At 42.4% G+C, this 14,454-nt stretch overlaps 1 protein-coding gene across 6 annotated transcripts in view; it reads left to right on the top strand.

Annotated features, from left to right (window-relative positions):
* BRD2 (bromodomain containing 2) overlaps positions 1–5,568 on the top strand; it is an 11,877-nt gene extending 6,309 nt beyond the window's left edge. For 5 of the 6 annotated variants that reach the window (XM_006907403.3, XM_025043670.1, XM_006907400.3 and 2 more), the window contains 10 exons: positions 206–343; positions 1,064–1,202; positions 1,286–1,500; positions 1,596–1,970; positions 2,475–2,603; positions 2,790–3,038; positions 3,161–3,426; positions 4,070–4,374; positions 4,596–4,718; positions 4,847–5,568. In XM_006907403.3, coding sequence (XP_006907465.1) covers positions 206–343; positions 1,064–1,202; positions 1,286–1,500; positions 1,596–1,970; positions 2,475–2,603; positions 2,790–3,038; positions 3,161–3,426; positions 4,070–4,374; positions 4,596–4,718; positions 4,847–4,983 — 2,076 coding nt within the window. In that variant the 3' untranslated portion in view covers positions 4,984–5,568. The remainder of the gene's footprint in view (positions 1–205; positions 344–1,063; positions 1,203–1,285; positions 1,501–1,595; positions 1,971–2,474; positions 2,604–2,789; positions 3,039–3,160; positions 3,427–4,069; positions 4,375–4,595; positions 4,719–4,846) is intronic. The other variant, XM_006907404.3, reaches the window with a different exon arrangement.
* The last annotated feature ends 8,886 nt before the right edge of the window (positions 5,569–14,454 follow it).

Raw genomic sequence — 14,454 nt, 5'->3', positions numbered from 1 at the left:
GGCAATAGGGGCCCCCTGCTGAAAGTGAAGAATCCTTTTCCATTTTTTTTTTTTTTCTGTCCTATAGTTTAATTGGGGCCGCAGTTTAGTGGGACTGTACTCCTTTGACACATAGGGGTTGTGTATGTGGTGAGTGTGTGTTGGGGTCAGTTTGGGAGAGAAAGCATTTATTTTTTAGCTCTGACTCTAGTATTCCTTTTTTTAGGATTATCACAAAATTATAAAGCAGCCTATGGACATGGGTACTATTAAGAGGAGGCTTGAGAACAACTATTATTGGGCTGCCTCAGAGTGTATGCAGGATTTTAATACCATGTTCACCAACTGTTATATCTATAACAAGGTAAGTTTTTTTGTGTATGTTCATGAGTGCAAGGGGTCCCCAACCCCTGGGGTCCATGACTTGTTTGGAACCCAGGCTGCACAGCAGGTGGTGAGTGGTGGGTGAGCCAGCAGCAGAGCTTCATCTATGTTTTCAGCTGCTCCCCAGTGCTAGCGTCACGGCCTGAGCTCCACCTCAGATCAGGCATTAGATTGTCATATGAGCACTGGTCCCTGATTCCAAAAAGATTGGGGACCTCTGCATCAGTAGATGGGCAGAGAGTGTGTCTGTCGTTGCTAGATGTTTTGCCTACTCAAAGTTTTAAGTTTTACCTTAGGAGATGGTTTCAGTAGTCAGGGTCTAGAAAATGAGTTCCAAAGGGTGCTATTGAATATAGTGATATGGCTTTTAAAAATCTAGCATTAAATGTTATTAAATAGAACACTTTATACTTGGTGTTGGCCCTGTTTCTTAGAAATTTTCAGAGACCTAAATAAAACAGGATCCATTTTCCTTGTCAGTCATGTTGCCTTGTTTCTGAATTTTCTTTAATGTGTTTTGAGGGATAGTTGGGAGAGAAAATGGGCATTAGTGGCCCAGTATAGGTAATTTTTAGTAGGTGATGATAGATTTATCTAAGGGAGTGGTGATGGATGATGCTTGGTGCTAGAAATTCCTTTGAGGAAAAATAGTTGGTTTATTTCTTCCTGGCATTTGAACCGTTTTGTTTGTTTCTTGTAGCCCACTGATGATATTGTCCTGATGGCACAAACACTGGAAAAGATATTCCTACAGAAAGTGGCATCAATGCCACAGGAGGAACAAGAGCTTGTGGTGACCATCCCTAAGAACAGCCACAAGAAAGGGGCCAAATTGGCAGGTGAGAAAGATGGAAGTTTTGCTAATGGGGAGACCAAAAGATGGGAAAGATGATCAAACTAATTTTTTTTTTCCTTTTTCTAGCACTGCAGGGCAGTATTACCAGTGCCCATCAGGTGCCTGCTGTCTCTTCTGTATCTCACACAACCCTGTATACTCCACCTCCTGAGATACCTACCACTGTCCTCAACATTCCCCATCCATCAGTCATCTCTTCTCCCCTTCTCAAGTCCTTGCACTCTGCTGGACCCCCGCTCCTTGCTGTTTCTGCAGCTCCCCCAGCCCAGCCCCTTGCCAAGGTACAAATCTATGGATTCTTTTTGGGTTGTGGGGCAAGAAAGCTTGAATGAAGTAGACCTGGGATAAAAGGCTCCCATCTTGTTTTTCTCTGCAGAAAAAAGGGGTAAAGCGGAAAGCAGATACTACTACCCCTACACCTACAGCCATCCTGGCTCCTGGTTCCCCAGCTAGCCCCCCAGGGGGTCTTGAGCCTAAGGCAGCACGGCTTCCCCCTATGCGTAGAGAGAGTGGCCGCCCCATCAAGCCCCCACGCAAAGACTTGCCCGACTCTCAGCAGCAGCACCAGAGCTCCAAGAAAGGAAAGCTATCAGAACAGTTAAAACATTGCAATGGCATTTTGAAGGAGTTACTTTCTAAGAAGCATGCCGCCTATGCTTGGCCTTTCTATAAACCAGTGGACGCTTCTGCTCTTGGCCTACATGACTACCATGACATCATTAAGCACCCCATGGACCTCAGCACTGTCAAGGTACCCACTGCATGGGGCAGATGGGATGCTCAGGCAGCGATTGGAGCCTAGGGAATCAATAAAAGTCGCTTTTACAGGCACACAGCAATCTTTTGATTCTTGATACTATACTTTTACAAAATAGTAGGGCAGGTGGCCACGTTCTTAATAAGAATCCCTAATTTCTGGAGTTTGAAACTGTGGTGGGTTTTGTCTTCAGAGCAACACTGCTCACGCTATTAAATTCTCCTTATTGGGAGTATTGGGTTTGGGGAGTTAAGGGTGGAATGATAGTCAGGGCCACCCACACTTCCCTATCACTTAGAAATGATTTTTTTCCTAGACACAGATATTTCTTCAACCCATACAAATTTCTTTGACTTCAAACTTGAACCCCAGGGCACAGATCCTTAAAGTCATCACTACTGTGCCCTCAAAAGAGAGCTACTCTTAAGGTGTCTGGGGTTGGCAGGGAAAGGTGAGTCTCCCTGCCTGTGCAGCTTCTGATGCTGCCTCCTTCTGCAGCGGAAGATGGAGAATCGTGATTACCGGGATGCACAGGAGTTTGCTGCTGATGTGCGGCTTATGTTTTCCAACTGCTATAAGTACAATCCCCCAGACCACGATGTCGTGGCCATGGCACGAAAGCTGCAGGTGAGTGTCAAGGTTGAAGTTTGAAGAATGAATGGGTCTGGGGAAAAAGATTTGTCATTGGTGCTGCACAGTCTCAATATGATTTCCTAGTCTTCACAGATGTAAATTGGAGCTAAACCACCAGGTGGCTAGGTATAATCTAGGCACTATTCCCTAGCGTGGTTTTGAGTCTGCCTCTTTTTCTAGGATGTATTTGAGTTCCGTTATGCCAAGATGCCAGATGAACCACTGGAACCAGGCCCTCTCCCAGTCTCCACTGCTTTGCCTGCTGGCTTGGTCAAATCATCTTCAGAGTCATCTAGTGAGGAAAGTAGCAGTGAGAGCTCTTCGGAGGAAGAGGAGGAGGAAGATGAGGATGAAGAGGAAGAAGAGGAGAGTGAAAGCTCTGATTCTGAGGAAGAAAGGGCTCATCGCTTGGCAGAATTACAGGAACAGGTATTGTCATAAGTTACCAAGATACTTGTGTCCTGTTTTTTACCCTAACTTTTGTCTTATTTTTAAAATTTTTCTAGTTGATGGGTTTTTCCCATTTCACATCTTGATTCTTTTTTCTCTAGCTTCGGGCAGTACATGAACAATTGGCTGCCCTGTCCCAAGGCCCAATATCCAAGCCCAAGCGGAAGAGAGAGAAAAAAGAGAAAAAGAAGAAACGGAAGGCCGAGAAGCATCGAGGCCGAGCTGGGGTAGATGAAGATGAGAAGGGGCCTCGGGTGCCCCGCCCCTCTCAGCCCAAGAAGTCCAAGAAAGCAAGTGGCCCTGGGAGTGGCAGTGCTGCTACACTAGGCCCCCCTGGCTTTGGGCCTTCTGGAGGAAGTGGCACCAAGTGAGTTCTAACAGAGTAGGAGACAGAGACAAGCTTGGCTATTTTCCAGGGAAGGATATTTTATCCCATTCCTTGCAAGGTTTTCTCTAAGCCAGGGGTCAGCAAATGTTTCCTATAAGTGGCCAGGTGACAGACATGGACTTTGAGTACCATAGGGTCTCTCAAAGCTATTCAGCTCTGCAGTACAGTGTAAAAGAAGGCATAGACATAAAGGACGTGAACATGATTATGGCTATGTTCCAATGAAACTTTGATTTACAAAAACAAGTGACAAGTCAGATTTGGCTCCAGGGCCATAGTTTGCCTACCCCTTTCTCTAAATCATTGAATCTATATTTCCCACCCCCCACCCCTTGTTTTCTGTGGTGGAATAGGTTAATAGTACCTTAGGGAACAGAAAGCTGTACTCAGATTATCCTACCTATATTTAATTCTCAAAGCCCAAACTAAATGTAAAATAATTGGCATGTAAGAATCTGCTTCCCTAATATAGTGTTCTAGCAGTCCATCTTTTGACTCACTCATTTGCCTTAATGGAAGAGCAAGCTTCACACCAGGCAGGAAATCCAAATTACTGGATTGAACAGTGGGAACATGGAGAGGTCAAGGAAGCTTCTCTAATTGAGCTTTCTTTTGACCATAGACTCCCCAAAAAGGCCACAAAGATGGTCCCACCTACCTTGCCTCCAGGCTACGATTCAGAAGAGGAGGAAGAAAGTAGGCCCATGAGTTATGATGAGAAACGGCAGTTGAGCCTGGACATCAACAAATTACCTGGAGAGAAGCTTGGTCGAGTTGTGCACATAATCCAAGCCAGGGAGCCCTCTTTACGTGACTCGAACCCAGAAGAGATTGAGATTGATTTTGAAACTCTCAAGCCGTCCACACTTAGAGAGCTTGAGCGCTATGTCCTTTCCTGCCTACGGAAGAAACCTCGGAAGCCCTACAGTAAGTGTGAATGACATGTCAGTTAATGCAGCAGTCTTCTGTGTGGTTCTGAGGACAATTTAGGAAAGTGTGGTAGGTTGTGCATGTTTTATGCACTCATGAACATCAGCTCCCAGGTAGTTGGCTTCTGATGTTCAAGGAAAGAACTTGGCAGTACCCCAGGGGGCAGTAAAACTAGGGCGTTTACAGCAGTCTTAGTCCTGATATGTTTCTTTTTTTAGCTATTAAAAAACCTGTAGGAAAGACAAAGGAGGAACTGGCTTTGGAGAAGAAGCGGGAATTAGAAAAGCGGTTACAAGATGTTAGTGGGCAGCTCAATTCCACCAAAAAACCCCCAAAGAAAGGTAAGTATCTTGTCCTATAAGCCACTGCAAGTTCACCACATTCTGCCCTTTTGATTGCCTTTTTCTTAACAAATGGACATCAGCTTTATACACTTTTAACAATGTTCAATTTTGTTCTGTGTTCTTAGCGAGTGAGAAAACAGAGTCATCATCGGCACAACAAGTGGCAGTGTCACGCCTCAGCGCTTCCAGCTCCAGCTCAGATTCTAGTTCCTCCTCTTCATCATCTTCCTCTTCTGACACCAGTGATTCAGACTCAGGCTAAGGGGCCAGGCCAGATGGGGCAGGAGGCTCCGCAGGACCGGACCCTTAGACTATCCTGCCCCACCCCTTTACCCCTTGCTGTGACACTTCCTCATCTCACCCTCCTCCCCCCACCGTAGGAGAGCTGGCTCTGCAGGGGGGAGGGATGCAGGGACATTTTACTGAAGGAGGGGACAAAATGGACAAAATAAGATTTGAGTTCCCAGCCCCAATGAGAGTGACCTCTTGGGCATAAAGACCCCATTCAAAATGGGGCAGGGGTACAGGGTCCGAGTGAGCAAAGACCCTGATAGGGAGTAACCTGAGGCCATAGCTGCCCTGTTCACTTGTAAAGGCCCAGTTTTGAGGTTGGTCGATCTAATTTATTTTAAGCTAGGTAAAGGCCGAGGGATGTGGGGCTCGTGGTCCCCTTGGCCTCCATGGGGAGGGAAGAGGGGGAGCTCATTTTTTATGTTGACTTTTTTTTCTACTCTTTTCCCTTTTTCTTCTCCATTTGGGGTCCCTGGGGGTTTCTGTCATCTCCCCATTTGGTCCCCTGGATTGTCTTTGTTGATTCTAACTTGTAAATAAAGAAAATATTATTCAAGCTTTGAGTCATCTTAACATGTTTCTGTGCTTCAAAAAGAGCATGATAGAATTATGAGGAAAGGATTCCTGAGGTAAGAATGGGCAGAACCATCCTGTAGTTGAATTGGATCTTAGTTCTTAAACCAGTAGGTTGTTGCCGTAGTGGTGAAAGTAACACATCTGTCCCTTGTAAAGTGAATCTTTCAAAATAAGCTAGGTTCATGATTTGCTCTAATTTAGATGGAAAAAGCAAACCCTTTGGCTCATCCATGCCTTAAAAGGTTAGACTTTGAAGACAAGGTAGGCTTTCTGAGGTTTTCTGCAGTGCTGGGTGGATATGTGGATTGTTTCTTGAACAAGAAATGAGAAAGGGTTGGAAGGTGGCCAACGGCTGGTACTTCTTGCATTGGGCATCTTCCTTGAGAAGGCAGTCGTGCCTACTTTTATAATTTACTGCGGTGGCTTCAAGTTCTAGGTTGACAGGACCCCTACATGGCTTATTAACCTGTTTCCCATTTAGGAAAAAAATGTAGCTTGCTGCCAGCGTTTATGTAAACTCAGGTTGAAGCAAGTCTTGACTGGTTTTCAAGTGAAGAGAAAAGAATAAAAGCTGTTCTTGGAGTTATTCCTAAACAACTTGGTCTCTCTAAAGTGACACAAATCAGACTAATCAAATGAATCTGGGTAACGATTGTTGAAGAATGATAACACGTGAGGAATGCTACATTTTCTAGGATTTGACATTTTCGGTGAGAATTGTATTTGTATTTTGTAAAGGGAAATACCACTAAAAATGGAATGCTATAAATGTCATTTGTTCCCAGAGATGATCCATATGCTAGAGCAATGCAAAAATAATAAAAGCAAGATATTTCATGAGAAACTTTCTGGGTAAGGTTAGGACTGTAAGTTATCTGTAAGCACAGCTGCAAGTGCTGCCAGCGAGTATTATCAGGGCAAACCGGACAAACCTATTGGTCAATAGAATGTCAGTTCAGAGCATTCCAGCAATTCTTAAATTCAGATCACAAAAAACTGGTGTCTACAACTGTCTTGCTAAGGAGAAGAGCTATGTATGTAGTTCAGGAAGCTGGAACCCGGTTCTGGAATTTAGGACTTGGTGACTATAAAAATAAACCATAGGAAACCTGAACTTCGAAATAAAGACTTTGGATGAGGAATGTAAAGCAAATGGTTTATTCTACCATAATGTTGCAAAAAAATAGAGTCTGGTGGGGGTGATAATGAAGGTGTTTGAAAGTAGCAATAAATTGGGCTCTAGCAGTGATTTTCCAACCCTTAGTTGCATGTTAGCACTACAGCAGAGCTTTTTAAAAACCAATTTCTGGCTTTTATTATGAATTCTCAACAAATTGGTGATTAAGTTTCAAAAGTTCATGAGATGGAGATGCACAGCCGAGGTTGAGAACTGTTGAGCAAAGCTCTTCACTTAGTTTACTTAAGGGAAGCTTTTTGGCCAACTTAAATTTGGAGCTCGGTGAACTCAACTGCGCTCTGGCCCTCTTGAGAAGAATGATAGAAAAGATTTCAAACTCAGGTAATAGAGTTTTAAGTTGGGGTGGGATAGGAATTCAGTCTAAAAAGGAATAGATATTGAGGTTACAATTTCACTTAGATGTAGATTTATGTCTTGGACTACTTCAGGCATATCATGAGAGGCAGAGTTCTTTGGAAAAGATAAGAAGAATAGGAGCAGGAAAAGAGGAAGACCAAGTAATAGATGGATTGACTCTAAAAGAAATCATAGGTCTGAGTCTACAGGGGCTGAGTATGACTGAGGACAGGACTGTAGGTAATGGTTGCCAGGAGTCAGCTGACTCAGCAGCTTGTAATATTGACATTTCAGAAAAAATTTTAAGGTTTGAATTGGATTAGTTTGAGGGGGAAAGTTATAAAATCTTAGACTATACTGCATTCCCTTGTTTATACACTCAAGATTTTTCTTTCTGTAATTTGGGAAAATACTATCAAAAGGTTGGTTTCTGACATTGTGCCTTTGTATAGTTTCCCACAACTATACTTTGTATAGTTTCCCGTAACCTGAACTGAGAACCCTAAATGCTATGAGAGAAGAGGCCTGGCTCATCCCCTTGATTGCAGGACAGTCTGAGTCAGGCCCTGGACCTGCCTTGCACCTCCCACCCCGCCATGTTAGTAAGCAGTTTACATATGTAAATGGTTTCCCTGGTGGAGGTTTCACTTTGAGCCAGTTTATCCCCTTTAGGCATTGTAATAGCTTCAGGAGTCAGACTAAGTGCCATCTTGATTGGGAATACTGCCTTCCACAGTAACCAATCAATTTCGATTGCTTTTTATTTTTCAATAAACATTATTAGGTCAAGACCTAGAGACACTGCCAAGCTCTGCTAAGTTGGAGTGTAGGGATGAAGACAGAAGACAAAGCCCTATCCTCATGAAGTTGCTCTATCAATAAAGTTGTTATTAACCACCATGGTAAAGTGAGTATTGATAGACACCAAAATAAAGGCATGACTGGATCTTTCCAGACTATTCATCCTTAATGAACCCCAATGTGTGGACCCCAGTCCCAGCCCTCTAAGACTTGCTCTTGGGTTCTCTCAGGACTATCATTATAAAGCTCTACCTTCCTGAGGGACCAGCATGGGGGGGCTCCCAAGACAAGTACAGATTCCCTGGGGCTTGCACAAAAAATCTTGAGAGAGGTCTCCCTGAGCAACAAGAGATGGACTGTGATAAAGAGCTGGGAAGAAAAGGGAATGCTAGAAGAGAACTGATCTGATGTTTTCATTGTCTCCCATTTTTGCTGCTGCTTTCTGGTGCTGAAGCAGCAAGAATAAGAAGGTGAGTGCTTCACAGAAGGCCAGAACACCAGAGAGCTAGATCAAGGAGGACATTTTTGGCCTCAATAAGGATTTTAGCTTTTACCCCAAAGATTTTAATAATAGCTCACATTTATTGAGCTTTTACTCTGCCAAGCACTATACTAATTTTTTTTTAAATTAGAAAAATAATAAACCTGTAAACTCATTTTATCCTCATTATAGTTCTATAGTTTATTATTTATCTCTTTAACAGATGAAGAAGTGAGGCACAGAGAGGTTAAGGAATTTTGTCCAAAGTCAAAACAGCCAGTGAATGTTGGAGGTGGGGTTTGAACCCAGCAATCTGTCTCCAGGAACTACTGCACTAGAATTCCAGTACTGTGGACTGATGGGGAGCTAGGAAACATACTTTGAAGAAATGGCAGTAAAGAGAACCATGTTGAGTTTGTGGGGTGTCAAAAATGGATGCAGAGTAATAATTTAGAAAGCAGTTGCAGTAATGGGTCCCAGCAAGTGAAGATACTGGTTTGGAATGGAGAGGCAACGATGTAGATGAAGAGAGATTTGAAAGCTATGTAGGAGATAGAATCGATGGGACTGTTTTCTGAAGGTTCTTATTTAATCTCCACGTGCCAAAGGAAGAGCAGAGTTGTATATATCTTTGGGATCCCTCAGTCACAGAGCTTTTCAGTAGTGGACTTTTGATAGTTTGTTGACTAAATGAGTGCCACCTAGCAGACGTGACTGAAACTCCAGCAAGTCTATCCTACCGCTGAGTTCTGAGGCACTTGTTGACTGATAGACACATAGGGTCTTTGGCGCCACCTGGTGAGCATGTACCCATGACTTTCTCTTGAAACTATTCATCTAGATATTTTGTGCCCACTCTTCCATCTTTAGGTTCTTCTTTCCTTTCCATCTTACGTCCCTATACTTCAACTCTTGAAACCTGAGCTTCATTTTTATAATACAGAAGGCCTTATCAGCTTTGATCTCTGAAGCATCTTCTGTACATCCCCTGGCTCTTTCGACACCACTTGCTCTTAGCTCTCATACTTTTCAGACAGTCCTTAGTCAGCTTCTCAAAAATCTCTGCCTCAGCCTTCCATGGGATATTGTAGTCCCTCATGTTACCCTCTGTGGTCCTTTTCTTATTTGTACAGTATTTCTAAGCAATTTTACCCATTCCTCTGGAGACAACTCCCACCTATAAAATCTTTGTCCAGATCTTGCTCCAAAGTTCCAGGTCTGTTTTTCAACTGCCTAGCAATGGCAATGACCCTTAAGCTCCCGGCAGTCAGTACATGCTCAGAAAAGATTCTGTCTTTTTTCCTGAATATGTTCCTATGTGACTTATCTGTTTATGTAACAAGCATTTATACAGAACTTGTTAATGTGCCAGACACTTAACAAGAGCCTTTACAGTTAAGTCCTTGCAATAACACCATGAAGTAGATATTCATCACCCTTTATAGACTAGAAATCTGAGGCTCAGATAGTAACAGTTCTACTGTAAATAAGCAGTAGCAGAGCCAGGATGATTAATACATCCTTATTCTCCCAGTCATTTGATCTAGAGCCTGTTCAACATAGATTTCTGCCCCTTGCTCTCTCGCCCCCCTCCCACCATTCATCCATCAAGGCCTGATGAGCTTTCATCTATCATATTTTTTCTATCAGTGCCCTCATCAGTCCGGACTGTTACAACCCTCTTCTTACTAGTCTTCTGTCCACAGTCTTATTTCCATCTGACTAATCCAGCCTCCATACTATAACTGCCAGAGAGATCCTTTAGAAAATAAATCTGGTCATGTTGCTTATTATCCTTAAGATTTAAATTCATTGCAGGGCCTATAAGGCCTCTAAGCCCTTGTTAACCTCTACAAGGTTATGTCCCTCATTCTCCCTTCCTTGAACTCTGTGCTCAACTCAGAACAAAAGAAGAGCCATCCAAGATTCTCTACTGCTGCTTGTTGCCATTAGGCCTTGGAATATGCTGTTCTCTCTGTCTGGAATATCTTCTTTCTCTCATCAGCAAATCCTACATAATCTCCAAGAAACAACTTGTTACCTCCACATAAAAATATTCTGTCTTTCCATCCCCCATGACACATATACACACACCTTCCAAGGGACCTCACTGAGCTCCTAACTGGGCCCTCCCCATTCAACCACTCCCCTGTCTCCAAATTCCAGAAGGAGTGTCTAGCACTGAGTTAACATGGCCTCTCTATCGTGGCTGTTATGCTCATCAGCCTTGGAGCACTCTCCCAAAGAACAATTAGACTAACAACTTCCATTTTCAGTTCACACTTAAACACTTCCTTCCTCCTTAATCTTGCCCCCATGTGCATACATGTCTCCCACAGCTTCCGTGTTAGGTAGAGACATCTTGTTCTTTATAGCCTTAACTTGCCCAATACCTAGGGAAACAGTTTAAATAAGCATAAATAATTGTTACATCACCTCTTGGCATTTGTATCCATCCAGGTACTCCAGCACAGATTCCAACAGGAGGCTCACCCTAGGGCTGGCAGGTCCAGGAGCTGTTGTTTGGACAGGTGTATCATCAAAGTATGGTATATGTAGGGTAACCAACAAGCTCTGGTTTACTCAGGGCTAAGGCATTTCCCGGGACATGGGATTTGTAGCAATAAAACTGGGAAAATCCCAGGCAAATTGAGACAAGTGGTCACTTCATGAATGAGAGACATTAGTATCAATTTGGCCATGTAGGGAGATAGTGAGAGCTAACATACAGCTAGGCATTTACTATTTTCCAGGTCCTATGCTTGTCACTTTACATACATCATCTCATGATGCTCACATTCAATTCCTGATCATTAGATTCTATTATGCCCGCTTAATAGAAGAGAAAACAGAGATTCACAGAGGTATATTAATATGGCCTAAATCATTGGTTCCAAAGTTCATGTTTTTCTGCTGTGTCATGTTGTCTCAGGGGTGGATCAACCACCTTCTTTCATGCCCTGCCCTATCCCTACCTTTCCGGTAGACTGCCATCCCTGGGGTACAGGCCTGTCATTTCAACCTAGGGTAGCCAAGATAAGAATAGCTCCTTGTGCAAGAGGAATCCATCATCCTTGCCAAATTTCGTGTGTTTTTATGTCCTTATATAACAAATATTTATACATATTTCTCATGTGTGTTTGCCAAAGGAGAACATTGCTAATCTTGTCAGTTAAGCTAATGTTGATTTGCGGTTGGAGAAGAAAAAGGATTCTCCAGGGATAAGAATTTTTGCTAGTTGTTCATTTGAAAAAATAGTGTCACTAAAGTGCTCTTCTATCAGCTGCAACTCTCAGACCTCATAGAGTCCGTTACTATTATAATTTCTGAGACTATGAGAAGGTAACACAGGTCAATTAATTAATAAGCACAGGTTCATGGCCAGTCTCAGCACCAGGTCATTGACCAGATCCCAGGGAACTGGGGGCCAAGTAAGGAGAGTTCCTTAGGGAAGGCAGCATCACGTTTCTGCACCTGCAGTGTATATATTAGAACTGGCTTTTCCCCATAAAGGCAGGTTGTAGAAAAACTGAGAGTTCTTCCGAAAACGGTTATTACCTGTCCTTCTCCCTAATCTATTTCTCAGCCAGAGTTGCTCCAAAAAAAGAAACAGTCTCACAGTTTTCCTCATCTTCTCCGAGTTCCTTAGGGAAGGCAGCATCACGTTTCTGCACCTGCAGTGTATATATTAGAACTGGCTTTTCCATATAAAGGCAGGTTGTAGAAAAACTGAGAGTTCTTCCGAAAACGGTTATTACCTGTCCTTCTCCCTAATCTATTTCTCAGCCAGAGTTGCTCCAAAAAAAGAAACAGTCTCACAGTTTTCCTCATCTTCTCCCCCCCCCCCCCTTCACACATACACGGAGTTTTCAACATTTGTTTGTATGCTTTTAACTCTAACCTCAGGGAAATGAAAGCTGAAAAGATACTATAACAGAATGATAGGTCCAAAGGGCCAGGAAGTCCTGCATCCCTGTCAGAGTGAATCGCCGTGCTCTTTGATGGAAAGTAGAATGATAATTGGGCAGCGCTGTTCTTTCTCAAGTCAAGAATATCAAAACCATGTTCTTGATTTGAGAAAGAACAGTGCTGCCCAGTCTCTCTAGGTCTCCTGTATCACGTTTCTGGTTGTACCTGCTGCCTTCTCTAAGGAACTCTCCTTAGTTGGCCCCCAGTTCCCTGGGATCTGGTCAATGACCTGGTGCTGAGACTGGCCATGAACCTGTGATTAGACTTCCCCTTGAAATTCTGTATCCTGTTCTGGACCTGATTCCAACCATAGTGACCCAACCCATTGATTTCACTGTTCTTGAGTCCATTTCCCTCCCCTCAGGCTGATCCCCAGTATCATGTTCTTCTATCACTCACTATCTTCGATATTGCTAATAGGCCCCGAAGAACTTCACAGTGATTTAACAAGTGATTTGGCCATGAGAAAAAAAAAATTGAGTGCAGGAAAGAATGATTAGCAGCTGAGGGAGAAGCTTGGGATTGAGAGGCTAGTTCAGACAGCAGGTCCGTGAGTGGGAGTGAGCTTAAAGGCTTAGTAAGGAGTAAGGTTCAAAACAAAATGGAAATGACCCTGTTTCTTCAGAGAAGCTGAGAGAGAAGGAAAAAGCCAGGGAAAGGAAATTGACTTACTGAAGCTCTTGCTAACTGCTAGATATTTTGATGGACACTATTTTGACAGGCAACATTCCTATCACATATATGTTACTACTCCTATTTTAGAGATGAGGAAACTCTAACTTAATGTGCATAAGATCATAGAGCTAGTGAGACAGGATAAGGCTGATTTCAAAGTTTATAATCTTCTATACCAAAAGTTTTTTATTATGTTCTAGATATAAGCAAGAAAGGAATTCAGAAGTGAAACTCGGAAAAAATATCCAGATATTGTTAATTCCACCAACCTGAACTGAAGTATAAGGCTGGAGACATGTACACACACACATGTGCGTGCACACACACACGCACAATTCTATTTCTCTATCTATCTATACCTTTTTAAGTGTAGCTTCTGCCCAAGATTCTACCATGCTGTAGAAAATTATTTTTTTCCACCAAGCCCAACTAATTGCGCTTAGCTGAAGAACTATTAGGAAATGTGAAGACACAAAGAAGGACTGAAACGACCTCATTCCACAAGTACACGTGAAGGAATTCCCAGTGCTTTTGCTGTGTGAAGAGGGAGCCGAATGAGTGGAAATTATTCACTTTGGACTGAATAATGTCTTAATGGTGACTATTATACCTACCATCCCTCCTAACCATCCCTTCAGGTTTGGCTTAGAGACTGGGACCTATATGAAGGACAAGGCCTGAGGAAACCAGGCTGTAGGAGGTTATGGTGAAGGAAATAAGGCTGTGAACAGGCGAGCAGGTCCATTAGAAGAAAGTAGGGTGGAGGGCAATTTCTGGGCTTGTATAATCCCAGAAGGACAAAAAAAGAAGAAGAAAAAAAAAGGATGACAAAGGTATAAACATTGCAAGGACTTTATAAGATTTTAGAAACTTTACAGCTTCTCCTTTTTTAATATTTTTTAAAATAATTTTGTCTGCTTTCTGATTGGGGTTGACAATAAAATCTCAAACATGGAAAAATGTACATAATTACCATCTTAATATTTTCACCATTAAACTTATTCTTGGTGTTTATGGGATGACTATAGATGGTTTTATAGTAACTTTTGACTCCAGAACATTTTTTGCAAAGGACAAGATATCAGTGAAGCAATTTTAGGACTCCAGGATAAAATAAGACTGAAAAAGTTGCTGGAAAAAATGGTCCAATTTTATGTCTGTATTTAATAACCATGTAATGGAGCAAAATCTTAAAGGCATTACATTATGTTTATTTTATTTTAGTTAAAATGAAAGAACAAAATATTTAAATTATATTTAAATTAAAAAAATATCTATTACAGAGAAGTAATTCAATTATTTAATAAGTGGCATATATCAGTTCATGGGTTCAGGATTCCAGTGATCTCTCATTTAATCTCAAGTATGACATAGCTTTACACACACACACACACACACACACACAC

Source organism: Pteropus alecto, unplaced genomic scaffold (genome assembly GCF_000325575.1).
Source record: "Pteropus alecto unplaced genomic scaffold, ASM32557v1 scaffold202, whole genome shotgun sequence".
Lineage (NCBI taxonomy): Eukaryota > Metazoa > Chordata > Mammalia > Chiroptera > Pteropodidae > Pteropus > Pteropus alecto.
Note: the sequence above shows the minus strand (reverse complement) of the source record. Positions and strands in the feature narration are given on the sequence as shown.